Source organism: Haliotis cracherodii, unplaced genomic scaffold (genome assembly GCF_022045235.1).
Source record: "Haliotis cracherodii isolate W230 unplaced genomic scaffold, xgHalCrac1.p SCAF_16, whole genome shotgun sequence".
Taxonomy (NCBI): domain Eukaryota; kingdom Metazoa; phylum Mollusca; class Gastropoda; order Lepetellida; family Haliotidae; genus Haliotis; species Haliotis cracherodii.
In genome coordinates, this window is record NW_027266271.1 from 5102262 (window position 1) to 5128414 (window position 26153).

General features: G+C 40.7%; 1 protein-coding gene across 2 annotated transcripts in view; it reads right to left on the bottom strand.

Moving 5' to 3' along the window:
• The window catches only part of LOC139463745 (caspase-8-like), a 55303-nt gene that overhangs the window by 5353 nt on the left and 23797 nt on the right, over window positions 1-26153 (bottom strand). For both annotated transcript variants that reach the window (XM_071245006.1, XM_071245005.1), the window contains exons 8-11: window positions 18090-18152; window positions 14725-14817; window positions 9428-9733; window positions 894-1074 (exon numbers count right to left, since the gene is read on the bottom strand). In XM_071245006.1, the coding sequence (XP_071101107.1) occupies window positions 894-1074; window positions 9428-9733; window positions 14725-14817; window positions 18090-18152 (643 nt within the window). The remainder of the gene's footprint in view (window positions 1-893; window positions 1075-9427; window positions 9734-14724; window positions 14818-18089; window positions 18153-26153) is intronic.

The following is a 26153-nucleotide window of genomic DNA, read 5'->3' on the forward strand; positions in this document are numbered from 1 at the left end:
ATCACTCTACCTAGAACACAGTGTGTTACACATCACTCTACCTAGAACATACAACACAGTGTGTTATACATCACTCTACCTAGAACATACAACACTGGGTGTTACACATCACTCTACCTGGAACATACCACACTGAGTGTTACACATCACTCTACGTAGAACATACAACACAGGGTGTTACACATCACTCTACGTAGAACATACAACACTGGGTGTTACACATCACTCTACCTAGAACATACAACACAGGGTGTTACACATCACTCTACCTAGAACATACAACACAGGTTGTTACACATCACTCTACCTAGAACATACAACACAGGGTGTTACACATCACTCTACCTAGAACATACAACACAGGCTGTTACACATCACTCTACCTAGAACACAGGGTGTTACACATCACTCTACCTAGAACACAGTGTGTTACACATCACTCTACCTAGAACATACAACACAGTGTGTTATACATCACTCTACCTAGAACATACAACACAGGGTGTTACACATCACTCTACCTAGAACATACAACACTGGGTGTTACACATCACTCTACCTAGAACATACAACACAGTGTGTTACACATCACTCTACCTAGAACACAGGGTGTTACACATCACTCTACCTAGATCACAGGGTGTTACACATCACTCTACCTAGATCACAGGGTGTTACACATCACTCTACGTGAAAGGTGTATGTGGTCTTTCTCTCACACATTGTCATCGAATTCAAGGCTATTACTGTATTGTTTCTTATTCTTTCTGGTATATTTTGCATTTAGACTTAGAAAAGAGAGCTTACAAAAGGTACAGGGGTACCAAGAGTTAGTAGGTTTGCCACTTAGGAACAGTTGGAAACTGTGCAATGTAACTAAACTAGCTACGTACCTGTGTGCATGTGTATCCAGCATCTTGGTGAGCTTACTGATGTACCAGGACCCTTTGGACTTGCTGCGGTAGGACACATACCCAGGTGCTGTTGCATAGCCTACCAAGAAGTCAGCCTCGTTAGCCACCATCACAGTTGGTCCATCATCCTCGACAGCAGAGTCAATCTGCACTTGCACCCCTGCACACACAAACACCACCCAAGTTACAGTCTGGACAATACACACAACACACTGTAAAAGAGTGAATGTGAATGCTCTACAACAGCATTCAACAATAATTTAGGAATATCACAGCAGCCTGCAGGTAAGTAAAGCTGGACCAGGCACACCAGTGACAAAAGATGAACAATGATCCACACAATGAGGGTATGTCAGCAAAATCACAGCGTCTGATCTCCTGATCCAATATAGTCACACAGCAATTAAGTGCTTAGGTCCCGCCTATGTCGCAACAACAACAACAGACGCATACAATTTAGATAATTATTGTGAATCCTCTACCCCTATTACATCTTTGACATAAATCTTGTATTGTTGCTTCAGTCACACTAACTAAATTTTCAGATTTATCTAATCTAAGTAACATTATTAATGTAACATCTTTAATAATGGCAACAATTGAAGATATCAATAATTAATAATTGATATCTGTATTTAGTTTCAAGATATCAGGAATTGAATTATCATCATAACATCTAACATCATAACAAAACATGACATTTTGATATCTTTAAATCATATTTTGATATCAGTAATCAAATGTAAGATATCAGCAATCTTTTCAAGAAATCAGTAATACACTTCACCATATCCTTAATTCATTTCGTGATATCTTAAATTTTATTGCAGATATCTACAATCATCTGCATTTAAGATATCTTCAATTCAATTCAAGATATCTTTAAAACAACTGAAGATATCTGTAACTCCGTAATAAATCCGAAAACGGCTTGCCATATCATATGACTATAAGGACAGATCAAGTCGGACTTATCCACAGGCAGCTAGACACCATAGTCAGAATGCACTCAAGTCTAGAAAGTTGATAATGTCACCACCGTTATCTGCTCCCAAAATGTTCAGTGGCAAATTGGGACATGTCAGGGATGAAGTCAACTGAACGATTTTCTGTCTTACGCTGAAAATTGGATGGAGGTTATGCCTGACTACTGGGTCCTAGACGTCCCATGGCTCATGGATACAAACTGCATTTCAAGAGGCATCCCATCCTGGCATCTCAGGCAGTCGGAAGCAGATTTCGTCTGATGGGATCAAAGTTAGCGGCAGCTGATCTGGCTGTCAGGAAACTACTAAAGAAGGGAGACATTCGGGAACTATCAGGGATCAACAACACCAAAGATTTCTATTCTCCGGTATTCTTAGTTCCGAAGAAGAATTCGCCCGACATGAGGATGATAATAGACTTAAAGATCCTCAACAAATGATTCCTGGTACCTCCTCCAAAGTTACAGATGGATTCCGTATGGAAGTTGCGGTCGATTTTGAGGACAGGAGATTGGCTCATCAGCCCCAACCTACAAGACGTCTATCTTCACATCCCGATACACCGATACAATCAATGGTCGACGATATGAGTTCCAGGTCTTACCATTCGGGATATCAATAGCTCCTTGGTTGTTTACCAGGATTACAGCACCAGTCATCAGGTTTGCCCACCTCAAGCTAGTATGAATGCATGGGTACCTTGACGATTTCCTGGCAGCATACAAAAATCAAGCTAAGTTACACCAGAACATGCTATTTCTGGTTCAGCTTAGGACCTACCTAGGCTTCCTAGTCAATCCCTCCAAGTCGGAGACCACTCCGGTTCAAGATATCATGATTACATTGGAGCGCGTTTCCAACTCTACAGGATATGACCTTCAGAGGAAGGTTGATGTTATGGATCAACTCACTACAATCCCACATCCTAGAGTTCAAGACTCAGTTACCTCCCAACTTATTACAGACCTTCACTGGTGGACCCCATGTGGACGATCTCACGGTACAAGGAGCTTGGACACCGGAGAGAGGATCCTTCATATCAACTTCAGGGAAATAAAGGCCATTTATTACGCCATCCTGGCATGGAAGATATGTCTCTCCCCATCGTCCATCCTCATAGCCACGGACAACACCATAGTAGTGGCATACATTCAGAAACAAGGAGGAACCAGATCCAGTTCTCTGATGATGGAGACTACATGATTGTTTGCCTTGACAGACTCCATCAGTTGTAAGTTGTCCATGTAAGTGAGACATACTCCCGGGTAGCTGAACATCCTTGCTGACAGCCTTTCACACCACATCTAGATCACTTTGCCACCTGCCATCAACATCCGGTTTATGGCAGTCCAGATCCTGATCCAATGGCTCACCAGATCAATGCGCTAGCGATGGATTGGAATGGTCAATTTGCATACGCATTCCCACCTTGGTCTCTCCTAGACAAGGTCATCCACAAGGTGGAGAAGACAGACTGCATGATAATCTGGCCCAACAGAGTGTGGTTTCCCAGATTATTAAGCCTCTCCAGTTACCTCTCCATCAAGATCTGTTATGACAGCCCAGGTCAAATGACAACCTGCCCAACCTACCTTTTATATAACAATAGATGGGATAAGTTCGTCTAGTGGAGAAGATGACAAGGGATTATAACTGATACAATATCCATCCCTATGGTAGCAAACTTTCTACCACATCTAAGTCAGGACAATAAGTTCAGACATGGGATGATAGAAGGTTACAGATCGGCACTTCACTCTGTACTTCAACAAGACGGAATCGCAATTGGAAACCATCCCATTCTAAACAGACTACTAGAAGATGTTCGCACGCCTTGTATCTTCCCCAAGTGGAAACTATCTGTTGTGTTTTTAACAGAACCTTATGAACCCCTGGCTTATATAAAGGCCACCTTACTCCTAAAGATCCAGGAAAGCATCCTGCCTCCTAGCCATGTTGACAGCAGCATGAGTTTCAGAACTCCATGCCTTGGACTATTCTAGTCTCACTCATGATCAACATTAAAACTCAATTACTCTAAGATTGCTCCCAGATTTTATGGCCAAAAATCAGTCTACCGCCATGGGGCCGTTGGGCCATGGACACTATACCATTCCTGCCTTGGATCTCACAGACAGACTTCTCTGTCCCATCAGAGATCTCAAATTCTATCTCTCGGCTACAGACCCACATAGACGCCATCAAAGGAGACTTTTCATATCCTGCGATCCTCATTCTAACAAAGACATTACCAAGGCTACAGTAATTGGTTGGATTAAATCTACCGTGGAAGTGAGTTGTATGCAGACACAGAATGCCACTCCCCGTCTTGGATCCTGCTCCGGTCTTGACATCAGAGCCCTAGCCACGAGTCTCGCTCTTCATGGATATCCGATTCAGCGGAACAAGTGGTGTCAGGCTGTCAGTGCACCCATTGTCGAGGTGAGTATCAACTGCTTCAAGTACTAGGTGCAAATGACTGGAGGTGATATCAGAGCCGGAAGAGATAGAAACCAGAAGTGAGGTCATCACCGGAAATAGCAGTACAAAGTCCATCTAATCAGGAAATGACGTCTTTTGGTAGAAATAGACTATAAGAGACTTTGTTATCCAATAAAAGGGAATTGACAAACCGGAAGTGAAGTTAAAATCAGAAGTGAAGTCATAATCGGAAGTGATGTCAGTACTGGAAGTGACGTCAGCATGGGAAATAGTGTCATAAAACTATTTTTAACAGGAAATGAAGTCATTTGGTAGAAATAGACCAGAAATGACGTCATTACTACTAACAAGATCCACAAATATATTCTAGTGAAGGCATCACATATTTGACTGATTCTTGATTCATTCTGATATTCAAGTCCTCAAGAGAAATTTCAGAGGAAATTTTCTCGGGTAAGGATTAGAATCAGTGATTAAATGGTTTCCAGGAGAGGATTACTGTCAGTTACACAGGGAGTTATTGGAGGCAGATCCTGCCGGGTCCCTCTAGTATATTCTGGCAAAGATGTAAAAGAAGTAGAGGATTGGCAATAATTATCAAACAATAGTTATCATTGTTAATAATTCTAAGAATACTACCTCTATTACATCAGGAGTACTCCCACCCAACTCCCCAATTCAGCTACCTCTAGTGGTTAGATGTTGGAAAGTGAGGTTTACCACCATTATGCACGTCATAACTTGGTTTCCTCTAATGCTATTAGGGAACAACTAATTGATAGTGGAGAGAATGTCTGTTGAAAATCTGAAAATTTAGTCAATGTGACTGAAGCCAAAATACAGGATTTATTGCAAAGATGTAAGAGAGGTAGTATTCTTACAGTTATTAATAATGATAACTATTGTTCGATCATTAATACATATACATACAACCAAGGGTTGATTTTGAGGAGAGATACAGTGCCACTTACCAACAAGCCTTCAGCGAAGAAGGGTTGATTCTGAGGGGACATACAGTGCCACTTACAAACCTGCCTTGAGGGAAGAAGGGTTGATTCTGAGGAGATACAGTGTCACTTACCAACCAGCCTTGAGGGAAGAAAGGTTGATTCTGAGGGGACATACAGTGGCACTTACCAACCAGCTTGAGGGAAGAAGGGTTGATTCTGAGGGGAGACACAGTGCCACTTACCAACCAGCCTTGTGGGAAGAAGGGTTGATTCTGATGGGAGACAAAGTGTCACTCACCAACCAGCCTTGTGGGAAGAAGGGTTGATTCTGAGGGGAGACACAGTGTCACTTACCAACCAGCCTTGAAGGAAGAAGGGTTGATTCTGAGGAGAGATAGTGCTACTCACCAACCTGCCTTGAGGGAAGAAGGGTTGATTCTGAGGAGAGATAGTGCCACTTACCAACCTGCCTTGAGGGAAGAAGGGTTGATTCTGAGGGGAGACACAGTGTGACTTACCAACCAGCCTTGTGGGAAGAAGGGTTGATTCTGAGGAGAGATAGTGCCACTTACTAACCTGCCTTGAGGGAAGAAGGATTGATTCTGAGGAGAGATAGTGCCACTTACTAACCTGCCTTGAGGGAAGAAGGGTTGATTCTGAGGAAAGACACAGTGTCACTTACCAACCAGCCTTGTGGGAAGAAGGGTTGATTCTGAGGGGAGACAAAGTGTCACTCACCAACCAGCCTTGTGGGAAGAAGGGTTGATTCTGAGGGGAGACACAGTGTCACTTACCAACCAGCTTTGAGGGAAGAAGGGTTGATTCTGAGGAGAGATAGTGCCACTCACCAACCTGCCTTGAGGGAAGAAGGGTTGATTCTGAGGAGAGATAGTGCCACTTACCAACCTGCCTTGAGGGAAGAAGGGTTGATTCTGAGGGGAGACACAGTGTGACTTACCAACCAGCCTTGAGGGAAGAAGGGTTGATTCTGAGGAGAGACAGTGCCACTCACCAACCTGCCTTGAAAGAAGAAGGGTTGATTCTGAGGAGAGATAGTGCCACTTACCAACCTGCCTTGAGGGAAGAAGGGTTGATTCTGAGGGGACATACAGTGCCACTTACAAACCTGCCTTGAGGGAAGAAGGGTTGATTCTGAGGAGATACAGTGTCACTTACCAACCAGCATTGAGGGAAGAAGGGTTGATTCTGAGGGGAGACACAGTGTCACGTAACAAGCAGCCTTAAGGGAAGAAGGATTGATTCTGAGGGGAGACAAAGTGTCACTTACCAACCTGCCTTGAGGGAAGAAGGGTTGATTCTGAGGGGAGACACAGTGCCACTTACCAACCTGCCTTGAAGGAAGAAGGGTTGATTCTGAGGAAAGATAGTGTCACTCACCAACCTGCCTTGAGGGAAGAAGGGTTGATTCTAAGGAGATACAGTGTCACTTACCAACCAGCATTGAGGGAAGAAGGGTTGATTCTGAGGGGAGACACAGTGCCACATACCAACCAGCCTTGAGGGAGGAAGGGTTGATTCTGAGGAGAGATAGTGCCACTCACCAACCTGCCTTGAGGGAGGAAGGGTTGATTCTGAGGGGAGACACAGTGCCACATACCAACCAGCATTGAGGGAAGAAGGGTTGATTCTGAGGGGAGACACAGTGCCACGTACCAACCAGCTTTGAGGGAGGAAGGGTTGATTCTGAGGAGAGATAGTGTCACTTACCAACAAGCATTGAGGGAGGAAGGGTTGATTCTGAGGAGATACAGTGTCGCTTACCAACCAGCATTGAGGGAAGAAGGGTTGATTCTGAGGAGATACAGTGTCACTTACCAACCAGCCTTGAGGGAAGAAGGGTTGATTCTGAGGAGAAACACAGTGTCACTTACCAACCAGCATTGAGGGAAGAAGGGTTGATTCTGAGGAGAGATAGTGCCACTTACCAACCAGCATTGAGGGAAGAAGGGTTGATTCTGAGCAGAGACACAGTGTCACTCACCAACCAACCTTGAGGGAAGAAGGGTTGATTCTGAGGAGAGATAGTGCCACTTACCAACCTGCCTTGAGGGAAGAAGGGTTGATTCTGAGGAGAGACACAGTGTCACTCACAAACCAACCTTGAGGGAAGAAGGGTTGATTCTGAGGAGAGACACAGTGTCACTAACCAACCAGCATTGAGGGAAGAAGGGTTGATTCTGAGGGGAGACACAGTGCCACGTACCAACCAGCCTTGAGGGAGGAAGGGTTGATTCTGAGGAGAGATAGTGTCAGTCACCAACCTGCTTTGAGGGAAGAAGGATTGATTCTGAGGGCAGATAAAGTGTCACTTACCAACCAGCATTGAGGGAAGAAGGGTTGATTCTGAGGGGAGATACAGTGTTACTTACCAACCAACCTTGAGGGAAAAAGGGTTGATTCTGAGGGGAGACACAGTGCCACGTACCAACCAGCCTTGAGGGAGGAAGGGTTGGTTCTGAGGGGAGATACAGTGTTACTTACCAACCAGTATTGAGGGAAGAAGGGTTGATTCTGAGGGGAGACACAGTGCCACGTACCAACCAGCCTTGAGGGAGGAAGGGTTGATTCTGAGGAGAGATAGTGCCACTCACCAACCTGCCTTGAGGGAGGAAGGGTTGATTCTGAGGGGAGACACAGTGCCACATACCAACCAGCATTGAGGGAAGAAGGGTTGATTCTGAGGGGAGACACAGTGCCACGTACCAACCAGCTTTGAGGGAGGAAGGGTTGATTCTGAGGAGAGATAGTGTCACTTACAAACAAGCATTGAGGGAGGAAGGGTTGATTATGAGGAGATACAGTGTCACTTACCAACCAGCATTGAGGGAAGAAGGGTTGATTCTGAGGAGATACAGTGTCACTTACCAACCAGCCTTGAGGGAAGAAGGGTTGATTCTGAGGAGAGACACAGTGTCACTTACCAACCAGCATTGAGGGAAGAAGGGTTGATTCTGAGGAGATACAGTGATACTTACCAACCAGCATTGAGGGAGGAAGGGTTGATTCTGAGGAGAGATAGTGCCACTCACCAACCTGCCTTGAGGGAAGAAGGGTTGATTCTGAGGGGGGACACAGTGCCACATACCAACCAGCCTTGAGGGAGGAAGGGTTGATTCTGAGGAGAGATAGTGCCACTCACCAACCAGCCTTGAGGGAAGAAGGGTTGATTCTGAGGAGAGATAGTGCCACTTACCAACCTGCCTTGAGGGAGGAAGGGTTGATTCTGAGGAGAGATAGTGCCACTTACTAACCTGCCTTGAGGGAAGAAGGGTTGATTCTGAGGAGAGATAGTGCCACTTACCAACCAGCCTTGAGGGAGAAAGGGTTGATTCTGAGGAGAGATAGTGCCACTTACTAACCTGCCTTGAGGGAAGAAGGGTTGATTCTGAGGAGATACAGTGTCACTTACCAACCAGCACTGAGGGAGGAAGGGTTGATTCTGAGGAGATACAGTGTCACTTACCAACCAGCATTGAGGGAAGAAGGGTTGATTCTGAGGAGATACAGTGTCACTTACCAACCAGCATTGAGGGAAGAAGGGTTGATTCTGAGGAAAGATAGTGCTACTCACCAACCTGCCTTGAGGGAAGAAGGGTTGATTCTGAGGAGAGATAGTGCCACTTACCAATTTGCCTTGAGGGAAGAAGGGTTGATTCTGAGGAGAGATAGTGCCACTCACCAACCAGCCTTGAGGGAAGAAGGGTTGATTCTGAGGAGAGATAGTGCCACTCACCAACCAGCCTTGAGGGAAGAAGGGTTGATTCTGATGGGAGACACAGTGCCACATACCAACCAGCCTTCAGGGAAGAAGGGTTGATTCTGAGTAGACATGCAGTGCCACATACCAACCAGCCTTCAGGGAAGAAGGGTTGATTCTGAGGAGAGATACAGTACCACTTACCAACCAGCCTTGAGGGAAGAAGGTTTGATTCTGAGTAGACATGCAGTGCCACATACCAACCAGCCTTCAGGGAAGAAGGGTTGATTCTGAGGAGAGATACAGTGCCACTTACCAACCAGCCTTCAGGGAAGAAGGGTTGATTCTGAGGAGAGATACAGTGCCACTTACCAACCAGCCTTGAGGGAAGTACGGTTCGATCTCACTGTGTCTCACCTTCCTGCTTCTCCGTCCCCTGGCACGCCTGCAGGAAGAACAGTTTGGGCTTGAGAGCCAGGTTTGGGCAGCAGTTCGGCCTGAATGGGGCCTTGAGTTGATTAACCTCAACTAGTTTGCTGTCCGAACCGTATACATTGTCTGTACTTTTTCCATGTGACAGCACGCAACAAACAAAACAGTCATGCTCTGCCTTGACCTTCTCTCTGCCAATGGTCCACAGTAATTCAGACATTCTGTTGGAGGGCAGATCATCGTAGCGCTCTATCTTAAAATGAAGTCTGGAGAATGTTTCTGCCAGTTTATCTGCAACATGAATGTGGAATGCATTTTGACAATATTGTCTACAGACAGGGCGAAAATGAAAACACATGAAGATACATTCTATATGTTCTCATAAATAAATTGAAGACATGTCAACCTTATAATGAAAATCCACAACCCATGTGGACTAGTAGGTGAAATGACAGATTGTTGGCTTGAAACACAGCAGTGAAAATCTATCAAATGCACATATAATCTATATATATTACCCTTTTAACTCATTTTTATGTGACCCGTAAGCTCAGCTGTTACCTATCCCTATGCATTTCAATGACACTGTAGCTCACCTGCATTTGTAGTCAATATGCGAAAACAGAGGACCCAGCAACCCGGCCCCTGTGGTGGTCAGTCCATATTCATTTTTTGCCTTTACACTTTCCTCTGTGTCATTACAATACACAGTGAAATGTTTCTACTAAATGTCATCTTGTGTTCTTGCAGATGAGTGTCAAAATTCAACACATCACAGGTCAATACTGTTCGTGTGACGAGTGAATAATTGAGCTCAGTGTCGATCACGTGATTTGGGGTTTTCAATTGAAATGTATTGTTTCGCCACGTGGTACAGATTAACCAAATGCAATTGCAAGATGCGTATTCATGTATTATATGACAATTTAAAATGTCAACATGGCACTACATTAAAACCCTGACCAACTGATCAGTCTGTACATTAATGGCATAACATTATTATCCTGGTAACCTGATCCGTGTGTATATTCATGACACCATATTATTACCCTGGTCAACTGATCTGTGTGTATATTCACCACAGTATATTATTACCCTCGTCAACTCATCAGTGTGTATATTCATGACACTACATTATTACCCTGGTCACCTGATCTGTGTGTATATTCATGAGACTATATTATTACCCTGGTCAACTGATCTGTGTGTATATTCATGACACTACATTATTACCCTGGTCAACTGATCAGTGTGTATATTCATGAGACTATATTATTACCCTGGTCAACTGATCAATGTGTATCTTTACAACACTACATTATTACCCTGGTCAACTGATCAGTGTGTATATTCACGACACTACATTATTACCCTGGTCAACTGATCAGTGTGTATATTCCTGACACTATATTATTACCCTGGTCAATTGATCATTGTGTATATTCATGACACTACATTATTACCCTGGTCAACTCATCAGTGTGTATATTCATGACACTACATTATTACCCTGGTCAACTGATCAGTGTGTATATTCATCACAGTACATTATTACCCTGGTCAATTGATCTGTGTGTATATTCATCACAGTACATTATTACCCTGGTCAACTGATCTGTGTGTATATTCCTGACACTATATTATTATCCTGGTCAACTGATCAGTGTGTATATTCATGACACCACATTATTATCCTGGTCAACTGATCAGTGTGTATATTCATGACACTACATTATTATCCTGGTCAACTGATCAGTGTGTATATTCATGACACTATATTATTACCCTTGTCAATTGATCAGTGTGTATATTCATGACACTATATTATTACCCTTGTCAACTGATCTGTGTGTATATTCATGACACTACATTATTACCCTGGTCAACTGATCAGTGTGTATATTCATGACACTATATTATTACCCTTGTCAATTGATCAGTGTGTATACTCATGACACTATATTATCACCCTGGTCAACTGATCAGTGTGTATATTCATGACACAATATTATTACCCTTGTCAATTGATCATTGTGTATATTCATGACACTACATTATTATCCTGGTCAACTGATCAGTGTGTATATTCATGACACTATATTATTACCCTTGTCAATTGATCAGTGTGTATATTCATGACACTACATTATTATCCTGGTCAACTGATCTGTGTGTATATTCATCACAGTACATTATTACCCTTGTCAACTGATCTGTGTGTATATTCATGACACTACATTATTATCCTGGTCAACTGATCACTGTGTATATTCATGACACTACATTATTACCCTGGTCAACTGATCACTGTGTATATTCATGACACTACATTATAACCCTGGTCAACTGATCAGTGTGTATATTCATGACACTACATGAACTGCAGAGGGAATAATTGTGGTACCAATGTGAGCCACACAAGTGAGGTTTTCCCAGTTGACTTGCATGCTTATTGATTGCCCATTTCTTTTTCTTAGAGAACGAGGCACCCTCCCCTGGCCACAAGTGGATGCGAAGACTCACAGCTTGCCCAATGGATGTCTTTCAGGAGCAAGGCATTTAGAGAAGGAGAGCATAGATCATCATGCAGTCACGGAGGAAGTCCACTTAGCAGCAGTACAGTCCTCTCGTCAGACAGTATCTGGAATATTGTTTTGGACAATGTCCAGATCCCTTTGCACCACCTATAGGAGTGGTTATAGACTTTATGACTGTGCTATTTAATACAGGTTTAGGTTATAGTTCTTGGAATACCGCCAGATCAGCTTTGTCAAGATGTGTTTCAAGAGAAAATGGACAGACGATAGGGACTCCTCCTCTTCTTTTCAGTTTATCACTAAAATTACTTTCTCTCAAACTAGTTGCTTTGTTAGCACTGTTATCAGGACAAAGAGTGCACTCTTTTCCTTTGTTTGATTTGAGAAACATGTCCATTACATTTGCAAAGTGTAAGGTTAGGATAGGAGATTTGACAAAAACAACTAGACCTAGGGAGCACCTCTGAGATTGTACTGCCAGCATTCTCTCCATATCGGAGGTTATGCATAGTTACTGTGTTGAAAGAATATATTTCACGAACTAAATCATTAAGAAATGATTGCACAAGTTTGCACATCAGTTTTGTTAAGCCCAACAATGCGGTGTCTAGAGAGACTTTATCTGGATGGATAAGGCAGGTTTTAGTTAATTCTGGTGTTGACATGTCCATTTTAAAACCACACTCTACTAGGGCATCTGCAACAACAGCTGCGAGAACGGCAACTGTTCCTTTTAAGACTGTCATGAAAGCTGCTGGATGGTCGAAAGAATGCACATTTACTGAGTACAACAAGAAGCCTGTTGAGAAAACAGAACAATTTACTGAAGCAATACTTCGGAGGAAGTAGTATTTAGGACTGTTCAGGAGTATGGGCGGCCATTCAGTCCAAAAATACAAAGTTGAATCAAAGGAGAAAAGTACGCAATAATATTTAAATGTTATGAATAAAATATTAAATGTTACTAATTAAGGTCAAAATATAAAACAAACAGACAAAGTTCAAATAAAGGTCAAAAGTACGCAATATAATAGTCAAATGTTATGAAAAGATGCACATGAAGTAAGAACATTGTGCACAAAAGAATGTCAGTGCGCACCAATGAACACTTAACTGCTTAAAGACGACAATAAAGAAAGCCAGATGGCGCTGCAATTGGTAAATTATTCTGCTGTGTATATGATAACTGCATGCCAAGGTGCACAAAATATTACCTCATTCCTCGTGCACCCACCGCCTGACGTCACATGTGCATAATGTACACATTGTGTAGATAGAGAATCTCACCTGCGTGTCTTTTGATATCATATATATTAAAACGCATTGATAAAAGTGGAAAAACTCTGAGGCTTGCTGTGTTGATATATTTGACATCGAAAGACACTCAGGTGAGATTTTATTTATCATCCAACATCATTCTTCCAACTTTTTCAGTTTATAGACAGTAATAAGCAGTGTCTTAAGTGTAAAAAGTACTGCTAACAGCTTCAGTAGCTGAGCCATTAGTGATGTCAATTGGTTGTGACGTCATGGTAACCATGGTCTGCAAAGCATTGTGATGCAATTTCATTGCAGTGATATCTACAATGTATGTATCAAAAGATCTCACCAAAGCGATATCTTCTGCAGGCGCCAGTTTTGGATGATAAATACATGTTGCATTTATGCATCATCACCGGGAAAGGGCATTAATTTTTGCTTGGTGCAACACAAGGGTGTTATGATGCCGAGTTAAGTTCAGTTCAGTTCACATCTGAAAAGTGAACGTTGCACGAGAATTGCTCACTGTGTCAACCTCATTTATGGCAAGCTATTTATCCAATTGAATGTATAATGTTATACATATGCATATAAATCCATTTGATAGATATATTTGTCGTTCAGATATTAGGCAGCATTCTGTTCACTCACAGTTTCCGAAAAGTTCTTAAATGAAACAAATTGTCACACAGCACTTATATCGGTGTACAATAATAAGAGGGGATATATCGGTGTACGATAATAAGAGGGGATATATCGGTGTACGATAATAAGAGGGGATATATCGGTGTACGATAATAAGAGGGGATATTTGCTGTTTTTTTTACACATAACAAAACCTCAAACAACACTTAGCAGTGTCTCTGTTTCATATTGGTTTCACATTTCCAGTTACATGTACATTTACATCACAACAGGCACGTGAACATATTACATCTATGCTTATTTTTATAGTCTGAAGTTGACACATTGTGCACCTCGGCATGCAGTTATCATATATCATTATACTCGGAATGTTATACAAATTGCAGCACCATCTGGTGTTCTTTATTGTCAACACTGTCCTTTAGCAGTTCAGTGTCCTTTTGTGTGCTCTGACGTTCTTTAGTACACATTGTTACTTCTTTTCATATGAATTATTTAACCGGCATATGTTTGTTTTGTATTTTGACCTTAATGAGTAACATTTTATACTTTATTCGTAACATTTAATTATTATTGCATACTTTTGTCCTTTATTTGAACTTTGTATTTTTAGACCGAATCGCCGCCCATATGTGGTTACGGGAATGGTCAGTTGCGAATATCTGTGCATCTGCAGTGATACCGGAAAGTTAACAGCAGGGTGTTATGGGTGTATCAGTTAAATGCTAGACCATAGCGCTGTTGATTTATGATAAACTGTTGGGGAGGGCTATCCATCTATTTTTTGGTGTCTGATCTATTACATGTATCAAGCTGAAAATATGTCTGCACTGTTCCTACCAGCATCAATGTCACTTCCGGTCCTTGGATTCAACGCCGGAGCACCTTCATCTTCAGCCCAGAACCAAGAATTGTTGATGATCACGCAAATTCCTGCACAATACAAAAGAGGGACTGCACCATCACACTTGTGGATCATGAGGTTTACATACACTAACTGCCCTATCACACTTGTAGATCATAAGGTTTACATACACTAACTGCCCTATCACTCTTGTAGATCATAAGGTTAACATACACTAACTGCCCCATCACACTTGTAGATCATAAGGTTTACATACACTAACTGCCCTATCACACTTGCAGATCATAAGGTTTACATACACTAACTGCCCCATCACACTTGTAGATCATAAGGTTAACATACACTAACTGCCCTATCACACTTGTAGATCAGGAAGTTTACATACACTAACTGTCCCATGACACTTGTAGATCATAAGGTTTACATACACTAACTGCCCTATCACACTTGTAGATCATGAGGTTAACAAACACTAACTGCCCCATCACACTTGTAAATCATAAGGTTTACATACACTAACTGCCCTATCACACTTGTAGATCATAAGGTTTACATACACTAACTGCCCTATCACACTTGTAGATCATGAGGTTTACATACACTAACTGCCCTATCACACTTGTAGATCATGAGGTTTACATACACTAACTGCCCCATCACACTTGTAGATCATAAGGTTTACATACACTAACTGCGAAATCACACTTGTAGATCATAAGGTTTACATACACTAACTGCGCTATCATACTTGTAGATCATGAGGTTTACATACACTAACTGCCCCATCACACTTGTAGATCATAAGGTTTATATACACTAACTGCGCTATCACACTTGTAGATCATGAGGTTTACATACACTAACTGCCCCATCACACTTGTAAATCATAAGGTTTATATACACTAACTGCCCTATCACACTTGTAGATCATAAGGTTTACATACACTAACTGCGCTATCACACTTGTAGATCATGAGGTTTACATACACTAACTGACCCATCACACTTGTAGATCATGAGGTTTACATACACTAACTGCGCTATCACACTTGTAGATCATAAGGTTTACATACATTAACTGTTCTATCACACTTGTAGATCAGAAGGTTTACATAAACTAACTGCCCCATCACACTTGTAGATCATGAGATTTACATACATTAACAGCCCCATGACACTTGTAGATCACAAGGTTTACATACACTAACTGCCCTATCACACTTGTAGATCATAAGGTTTACATACATTAACTGTTCTATATCACACTTGTAGATCAGAAGGTTTACAAACACTAACTGCCCCATCACACTTGTAGATCATAAGGTTTACATACACTAACTGCCCTATCACACTTGTAGATCATGGTGAGGTGAGTTGAAATTGGTTTTAACGTCGCGTCCAAGATTATTGCACTTATATAGCGACGTGCATGCACGTGTATGTGTGTGTGGCTGCTTGTACTAGTCCGGACTGATGCCGATTTATAGTGCTAGCACACTGAGATACCATGCCGCAGTTTAACATGAATACCCCACTCAGACACAGTATACTGACTCCGAGCCGACCAGTCCTTGTTTTAGCCCCTTAATGCTGAGCGCCAGACAGGGTAACAACAAGTACCATCTTTTAACGTATTTTGGAATGACACGGCTGGGGATCGAACCCCGGACCTTCCGCTCTCCGGGCAGACGCTCTACCACTAGACCACGGAGGCGGTCCTTGTAGATCATAAGGTTTACATACCCGGGTACACTAACTGCCCTATCACACTTGTAGATCATAAGTTTACATACACTAACTGTTCTATCACTCTTGTAGATCATAAGGTTTACATAAACTAACTGACCCATGACACTTGTAGATCATAAGGTTTACATACACTAACTGCCCCATCACACTTGTAGATCATAAGGTTTACATACACTAACTGCCCTATCACACTTGTAGATCATATGGCCCCATGACACTTGTAGATCATGAGTTTCACATACACTAACTGCCCCATGACACTTGTAGATCTGGAAGTTTACATACACTGACTGTCCCATCACACTTGTAGATCATAAGGTTTACATAAACTAACTGCCCTATCACACTTGTAGATCATAAGGTTTACATACACTAACTGCCCTATCACACTTGTAGATCAGAAGGTTTACATACACTAACTGCCCCATCACACTTGTAGATCATAAGGTTTATATACACTAACTGCCCCATCACACTTGTAGATCATAAGGTTTACATACACTAACTGCGCTATCACACTTGTAGATCATGAGGTTTACATACACTAACTGCCCTATCACACTTGTAGATCATAAGGTTTACATACACTAACTGCCCTATCACACTTGTAGATCATAAGTTTACATACACCAACTGCCCTATCACACTTGTAAATCATAAGGTTTACATACACTAACTGCCCTATCACACTTGTAGATCTTAAGGTTTACATACACCAACTGCCCCATCACACTTGTAGATCATGAGGTTTACATACACTAACTGCCCTATCACACTTGTAGATCATGAGGTTTACATACACTAACTGTTCTATCACTCTTGTAGATCATAAGGTTTACATACACTAACTGCCCCATGACACTTGTAGATCATAAGGTTTACATACACTAACTGCGCTATCACACTTGTAGATCATGAGGTTTACATACACTAACTGCCCCATGACACTTGTAGATCATAAGGTTTACATACACTAACTGCGAAATCACACTTGTAGATCATGAGGTTTACATACACTAACTGCCCCATCACACTTGTAAATCATAAGGTTTACATACACTAACTGCCCTATCACACTTGTAGATCATGAGATTTACATACATTAACAGCCCCATGACACTTGTAGATCACAAGGTTTACATACACTAACTGCCCTATCACACTTGTAGATCATGAGGTTTACATACACTAACTGCCCTATCACACTTGTAGATCAGAAGGTTTACATACACTAACTGCCCCATCACACTTGTAGATCATAAGGTTTACATACACCAACTGCCCTATCACACTTGTAGATCATGAGGTTTACATACACTAACTGCCCTATCACTCTTGTAGATCATAAGGTTTACATACACTAACTGCCCCATGACACTTGTAGATCATAAAGTTTACATACACTAACTGTTCTATCACTCTTGTAGATCATAAGGTTTACATACCCTTACTGCCCTATCACTCTTGTAGATCATAAGGTTTACATACACTAACTGTTCTATCACACTTGTAGATCATAAGGTTTATATACACTAACTGCCCCATGACACTTTTAGATCATAAGGTTTATATACACTTCTGAGACACTTACCTCGGGGGTTTGCATTCATCTTGTATGTAGGAATTGTCGATTGCTTCTCATGGAGGTTGATGGCTGAGAAAATAGACAAACAGCATACACATGGAGGTTGATGGCTGAGAAACATACACACTGCATACATATGAAAGTTAACATGATGACTTTACTTAAAATTTAGTTTACAAAGTGGAGGACACTATTTTTGAAAACTAGAAGGTTGTTTAGAGCCACATGGTCCTTTCCTGGAAGCTCCACCCCTGCTGTCTACTTATAACTAAATCCCTTTCGATTCACTGAATACCATGTGAAGTCCAGCTGGTCAGATGTCACTTCCTGGTTTGGAAAACACTTGCCTATTACATGCAACATACACACTACCTAACATGCTCTTCTGGTTTAATGTAACTCTGAGTTTCAAAAACATGCATATTATTGTAAGCAAACCAGAAAGCCCCATGCCTCTAGCTAAGTTATAGTTTTACTGGGTTTCTTAAACCACTTGCCCATTGCAATGAGTTGAATAAAAAACTTCAAACCAGAAAGCCCCATGCCTCCAGCTAACTTACAGACAAATCATATCTCTTCGGGGAAATAAAGTGTTATTTTATCTTATCTTACATTTTTTTTCTTAAATGAATGTGACCTTGAAAGTGCACATGGACATGTCATTTGACATAAACTGTACAAATAACAGGGTTTGATATAGGCATACATAATTCATCAACACTTTTCCTATTCCTGAAAATATTCCTTAAGCTTAATTCATGTTTTAAGTAAGGTGAGGTGAAATAGGGTTTAATATCACGTTCAAGATGATTGCACTTATTTTAGAGATGTGCATGCACATTTGTGTGGCTGCTTGTACTGGTCAGGTTTATAGTGCTAGCCTACTAAGATACCCAACTCAGACACAGACTACTGACTCCTAGCCGACCATTCTTTCTTGTATCCCCTTAATGTCAGAGGCCAGGTAGGCTAACAACAAGTACGATCCATTGACGTCTCCAGGCCGACACTCTATCCAACAGACCATGGAGGTTGTCAATTGTTCCATGTTTTAAAATATGTCTTTTAGTGAGACTGACCTTTTGAGGTAATACTGATCTGTTTAGATGAAACCTAGAGTAATAAGTTTTTCTTGTGATAAAAAGTTTTTCATTAGTTTTAATCAATACTGTGTAGTGCATGAATTTTGTATTCCAATATTTTCTGATACTTAGGTCTGTATTGTAATATACTGCCATTATTGCATTTATGAATGAGATATTGTTGACTGCAATTATGTGCAAACAGTAACAACACTTTGGACCAACACTAGAGACAGTAACTGAAAAAGAAATTATTTTAGTTTTGTAAGCCTGAATACATGTATCAAAGAATGTATCATACATCTGCTATTTTAACAGTTCTACACTTCTCCAATAGGTTATGGGATGGACATACATGCTTACAGAAAAGAAAGATGGCCAGTATATTCAGAATCAAAACTTTGCAGGAGTTATTACTTTTTATTGCTGTCTACTGTTTTAAATGTGCAGAAAATATATAACAAACCACACACAATCAATATGAACCAGTAACTGTTGGTATGTTTCATGAGCTAAAACATCAGATCCTTGTTGCTTTGTTACAGGATCGACACAGCCCAGTTACAAGAAAGACATTCTGAAAGACAATCTGAAACTTTCTTGCCAATCTCTTGTGTATTTATGCAGTATGAAAACTTGTTTTAACAAAGCAAGGGAATCTCAACAGAAATAAGTTACAAAACTGAAACACTTGTATAAGAGATTTGATTTATGGTTTTCTGTTACAGGGTGGACATGAATTTGTTACAAGCAAGACACTTTCATAATCTATGTTTAAACATGCTGAAAGAATAAGATGTTTTGTTCAAGCATCACACTTCCAATTTCCATGGGAACATCTTGACTGAAATTCATGCGCATGTACTTATGTGCAAGTAAGATTACAATGAGGTCAAAAAGACTGTTACTAGAATAACAATTTATACACTGTGTTCATTCTGGTTATAAATCGTTCATTTAAATTCAAAATCAAATTCAATATATGTATTTACCTGATGTCTGTATGCTTGCAGTAAGAACACTGATATCTTCATGTTAAGATGTTTCATTACAGGAAAGATAATTTTCTCTATACACTATTAAGTATTAAAACAAATTAATGTTTCATTACTAATGTGGACTTGTGATAACTTTTCACAATCAACAAGAAACAAAGGTTGAACTGTACCTCAGCTTTTAAATAGATTTTAGGAATGTTCATATAATTTCATCATTTGGATTATCTTTGCTCTCCATCTGTTTCTTCTTGCTCCATTTCAGTTCCATCTATTATTTCACCCTGGCCACTTCAATATCTTTGCTCTCTGATTGTTACTTCATGCCCCATTTCAGTTCCATCTATTGCTTCACCCTGTTCCCTTCTATATCTTTGCTCTCTGATTGTTTCTTCATGCCCCATTTCAGTTCCATCTATTGCTTCACCCTGTTCCCTTCTATATCTTTGCTCTCTGATTGTTTCTTCATGCCCCATTTCAGTTCAATCTATTGTTTCATCCTGGTCCCTTCTATATCTTTGCTCTCTGATTGTTTCTTCATGCCCCATTTCAGTTCCATCTATTGCTTCACCCTGTTCCCTTCTATATCTTTGCTCTCTGATTGTTTCTTCATGCCCCATTTCAGTTCCATCTATTGTTTCACCCTGGTCCCTTCTATATCTTTGCTCTCTGATTGTTTCTTCATGCCCCATTTCAGTTCAATCTATTGTTTCATCCTGGTCCCTTCTATATCTTTGCTCTCTTATTGTTTCTTCATGCTCCATTTCAGTTCCATCTCTTGTTTCACACTTGTCCCTTCTATATCTTTGCTCTCTGATTGTTTCTTCATGCTCCATTTCGGTTCAATCTATTGTATCACACTTGTCCCTTCTATATCTTTGCTCTCTTATTGTTTCTTCATGCCCCATTTCAGTTCCATCTATTGTTTCATCCTGGTCCCTTCTATATCTTTGCTCTCTGATTGTTTCTTCATGCCCCATTTCAGTTCCATCTATTGTTTCACCCTGGTCCCTTCAATATCTTTGCTCTCTTATTGTTTCTTCATGCCCCATTTCAGTTCCATCTATTGTTTCATCCTGGTCCCTTCTATATCTTTGCTCTCTTATTGTTTCTTCATGCTCCATTTCAGTTCCATCTATTGTTTCATCCTGGTCCCTTCTATATCTTTGCTCTCTTATTGTTTCTCCATGCTCCATTTCAGTTCCATCTATTGTTTCATCCTTGTCCCTTCAATATCTTTGCTCTCTGATTGTTTCTTCATGCCCCATTTCAGTTAAATCTATTGTTTCACCCTGGTCCCTTCTATATCTTTGCTCTCTGATTGTTTCTTCATGCTCCATTTCAGTTCCATCTATTGCTTCACCCTGGTCCCTTCTATATCTTTGCTCTCTGGTTGTTTCTTCATGCTCCATTTCAGTTCCATCTATTGTTTCATCCAGGTCCCTTCTATATCTTTGTTCTCTGATTGTTTCTTCATGCCCCATTTCGGATCAATCTATTGCTTCACCCTGTTCCCTTCTATATCTTTGCTCTCTTATTGTTTCTCCATGCTCCATTTCAGTTCCATCTATTGCTTCACCCTGGTCCCTTCTATATCTTTGCTCTCTGGTTGTTTCTTCATGCCCCATTTCAGTTCCATCTATTGTTTCATCCGGGTCCCTTCAATATCTTTGCTCTCTGATTGTTTCTTCATGCTCCATTTCAGTTCCATCTATTGTTTCACACTTGTCCCTTCTATATCTTTGCTCTCTTATTGTTTCTTCATGCCCCATTTCAGTTCCATCTATTGCTTCACCCTGTTCCCTTCTATATCTTTGCTCTCTGATTGTTTCTTCATGCTCCATTTTGGTTCAATCTATTGCTTCACCCTGGTCCCTTCTATATCTTTGCTCTCTGATTGTTTCTTCATGCTCCATTTCAGTTCCATCTATTGTTTCATCCAGGTCCCTTCAATATCTTTGTTCTCTGATTGTTTTTTCGTGCTCCATTTCAGTTCCATCTCTTGTTTCACACTTGTCCCTTCTATATCTTTGCTCAATGGTTGTTTCTTCATGCCCCATTTCAGTTCCATCCATTGTTTCAGCCTGGCCCTGTCTATATCTTTGCTCTCTGATTGTTTTTCATGCTCCATTTCAGTTCCATCTCTTGTTTCACACTTGTCCCTTCTATATCTTTGCTCTCTTATTGTTTCTTCATGCCCCATTTCGGTTCAATCTATTGCTTCACCCTGTTCCCTTCTATATCTTTGCTCTCTGATTGTTTCTTCATGCTCCATTTCGGTTCAATCTATTGCTTCACCCTGGTCCCTTCTATATCTTTGCTCTCTGGTTGTTTCTTCATGCTCCATTTCAGTTCCATCTATTGTTTCATCCAGGTCCCTTCAATATCTTTGCTCTCTGATTGTTTCTTCATGCTCCATTTCAGTTCCATCTATTGTTTCACACTTGTCCCTTCTATATCTTTGCTCTCTGATTGTTTCTTCATGCCCCATTTCAGTTCAATCTATTGCTTCACCCTGTTCCCTTCTATATCTTTGCTCTCTGATTGTTTCTTCATGCTCCATTTTGGTTCAATCTATTGCTTCACCCTGGTCCCTTCTATATCTTTGTTCTCTGATTGTTTCTTCATGCTCCATTTCAGTTCCATCTATTGCTTCACCCTGGTCCCTTCTATATCTTTGCTCTCTGGTTGTTTCTTCATGCTCCATTTCAGTTCCATCTATTGTTTCATCCAGGTCCCTTCAATATCTTTGTTCTCTGATTGTTTCTTCGTGCTCCATTTCAGTTCCATCTATTGTTTCACACTTGTCCCTTCTATATCTTTGCTCAATGGTTGTTTCTTAATGCCCCATTTCAGTTCCATCCATTGTTTCAGCCTGGCCCTGTCTATATCTTTGCTCTCTGATTGTTTTTTCATGCTCCATTTCAGTTCCATCTCTTGTTTCACACTTGTCCCTTCTATATCTTTGCTCTCTTATTGTTTCTTCATGCCCCATTTCGGTTCAATCTATTGCTTCACCCTGTTCCCTTCTATATCTTTGCTCTCTGATTGTTTCTTCATGCTCCATTTCGGTTCAATCTATTGCTTCACCCTGGTCCCTTCTATATCTTTGCTCTCTTATTGTTTCTTCATGCTCCATTTCAGTTCCATCTATTGCTTCACCCTGGTCCCTTCTATATCTTTGCTCTCTGGTTGTTTCTTCATGCTCCATTTCAGTTCCATCTATTGTTTCATCCAGGTCCCTTCAATATCTTTGCTCTCTGATTGTTTCTTCATGCTCCATTTCAGTTCCATCTATTGTTTCACACTTGTCCCTTCTATATCTTTGCTCTCTTATTGTTTCTTCATGCCCCATTTCAGTTCAATCTATTGCTTCACCCTGTTCCCTTCTATATCTTTGCTCTCTGATTGTTTCTTCATGCTCCATTTTGGTTCAATCTATTGCTTCACCCTGGTCCCTTCTATATCTTTGTTCTCTGATTGTTTCTTCATGCTCCATTTCAGTTCCATCTATTGTTTCACCCTGGTCCCTTCTATATCTTTGCTCTCTTATTGTTTCTTCATGCCCCATTTCAGTTCCATCTATTGTTTCATCCTGGTCCCTTCTATATCTTTGCTCTCTGGTTGTTTCTTCATGCTCCATTTCAGTTCCATCTATTGTTTCATCCAGGTCCCTTCAATATCTTTGCTCTCTGATTGTTTCTTCGTGCTCCATTTCAGTTCCATCTATTGTTTCACACTTGTCCCTTCTATATCTTTGCTCAATGGTTGTTTCTTCATGCCCCATTTCAGTTCCATCCATTGTTTCTGCCTGGCCCTGTCTATATCTTTGCTCTCTGATTGTTTTTTCATGCTCCATTTCAGTTCCATCTCTTGTTTCACCCTGGTCCCTTCTATATCTTTGCTCTCTTATTGTTTCTTCATGCCCCATTTCAGTTCCATCTATTGCTTCACCCTGTTCCCTTCTATATCTTTGCTCTCTGATTGTTTCTTCGTGCTCCATTTCAGTTCCATCTATTGTTTCACCCTGGTCCCTTCTATATCTTTGCTCTCTGATTGTTTCTTCACGCCCCATTTCAGTTCCATCTATTGTTTCATCCTGGTCCCTTCTATATCTTTGCTCTCTGATTGTTTCTTCATGCTCCATTTCAGTTCCATCTATTGTTTCATCCTGGTCCCTTCAATATCTTTGCTCTCTGGTTGTTTCTCCATGCTCCATTTCAGTTCCATCTATTGTTTCATCCAGGTCCCTTCTATATCTTTGTTCTCTGATTGTTTCTTCCTGCTCCATTTCAGTTCCATCTATTGTTTCACACTTGTCCCTTCAATATCTTTGCTCAATGGTTGTTTCTTCATGCCCCATTTCAGTTCCATCCATTGTTTCAGCCTGGCCCTGTCTATATCTTTGCTCTCTGATTGTTTTTTCATGCCCCATTTCAGTTCCATCTATTGCTTCACCCTGTTCCCTTCTATATCTTTGCTCTCTGATTGTTTCTTCATGCTCCATTTCAGTTCCATCTATTGTTTCACCCTGGTCCCTTCTATATCTTTGCTCTCTGATTGTTTCTTCACGCCCCATTTCAGTTCCATCTATTGTTTCACCCTGGTCCCTTCTATATCTTTGCTCTCTGATTGTTTCTTCGTGCTCCATTTCAGTTCCATCTATTGTTTCATCCTGGTCCCTTCTATATCTTTGCTCTCTTATTGTTTCTTCATGCCCCATTTCAGTTCCATCTATTGTTTCATCCTGGTCCCTTCTATATCTTTGCTCTCTGATTGTTTCTTCATGCCCCATTTCAGTTCCATCTATTGTTTCATCCTGGTCCCTTCTATATCTTTGCTCTCTTATTGTTTCTTCATGCCCCATTTCAGTTCCATCTATTGTTTCATCCTGGTCCCTTCAATATCTTTGCTCTCTGATTGTTTCTTCATGCCCCATTTCAGTTCCATCTATTGTTACAGCCTGGCCCTGTCTATATGGTATGTATGTGGTATATAGGTGGTAGGTATGTGGTTTATAGCTGGTATATAGGTGTATGTATGTGGTATATACGTTGTATATAGGTGGTTTATGGGTGCACGTATGTGGTATATTGGTGACATATAAGTGGTATGTTTGTAGTATATAGGTGTATGTATATGGTATATAGGTGGTATGAATGTGGTATATTGGTGGTATTAATGTGGTATGAATGTGGTATATAGGTGGTATGAATGTGGTATATAGGTGGTATGTATGTTGTATATAAGTGGTATTAATGTGGTTTATACCGTATTCGACTGCTCTAATATGCGCCGACAGCGATATTTGCTAATATATTGGCTAGTGAACAATCCCAATTAGCACCCCTCCCGATTGTACACAAGACTTATTTATTCGTGTATAATACACACTCATGTGTTATATGCACCCTTGATTATAGGCAATTAAATTCTGGAAAAATATATCTATCGTATATAACATTTCAGGCTGTCAGCAGAAACCAAAGAATTTATCTTTCAACTCAATAATATTCTAATAAGAACACCCTATTTCTAATTTTGAGAGCGACCTGGGCGCTTATTACGCCGAATATGGTAGGAGTATGTATGTGGTATATAGGTGGCATATAGGTGGTATGAATGTGGTAAATAGGTGTATGTATGTGGTATATAGGTGGTATATAGGTGGTATGTTTGTTATATTTTCAGGGAAGCTCACCGAAAAAGGTTAGCGTTTGAAGCTATGGATATGGATTCCGTAACCAGCACTGTTGTTGATAGGTAGTTGTGTCCCAGGTAGTTTGAATTTTATTGATAGCAAGGGTTATGTTTTCTTTCTTAGTGACCACTGATGTTTAAGCAGTTTACATTTGTTTTGCACTTGTATGTATAAAGTTGGTATATAAGTGGTATATTATGTAGGATGTCTTAAACAGTTGTATGCTCAGAGTTGAGAAGTGAAACAATGTCAGTAGTGGTCAAATACCTCACAACACCATCAGCCCTCATCT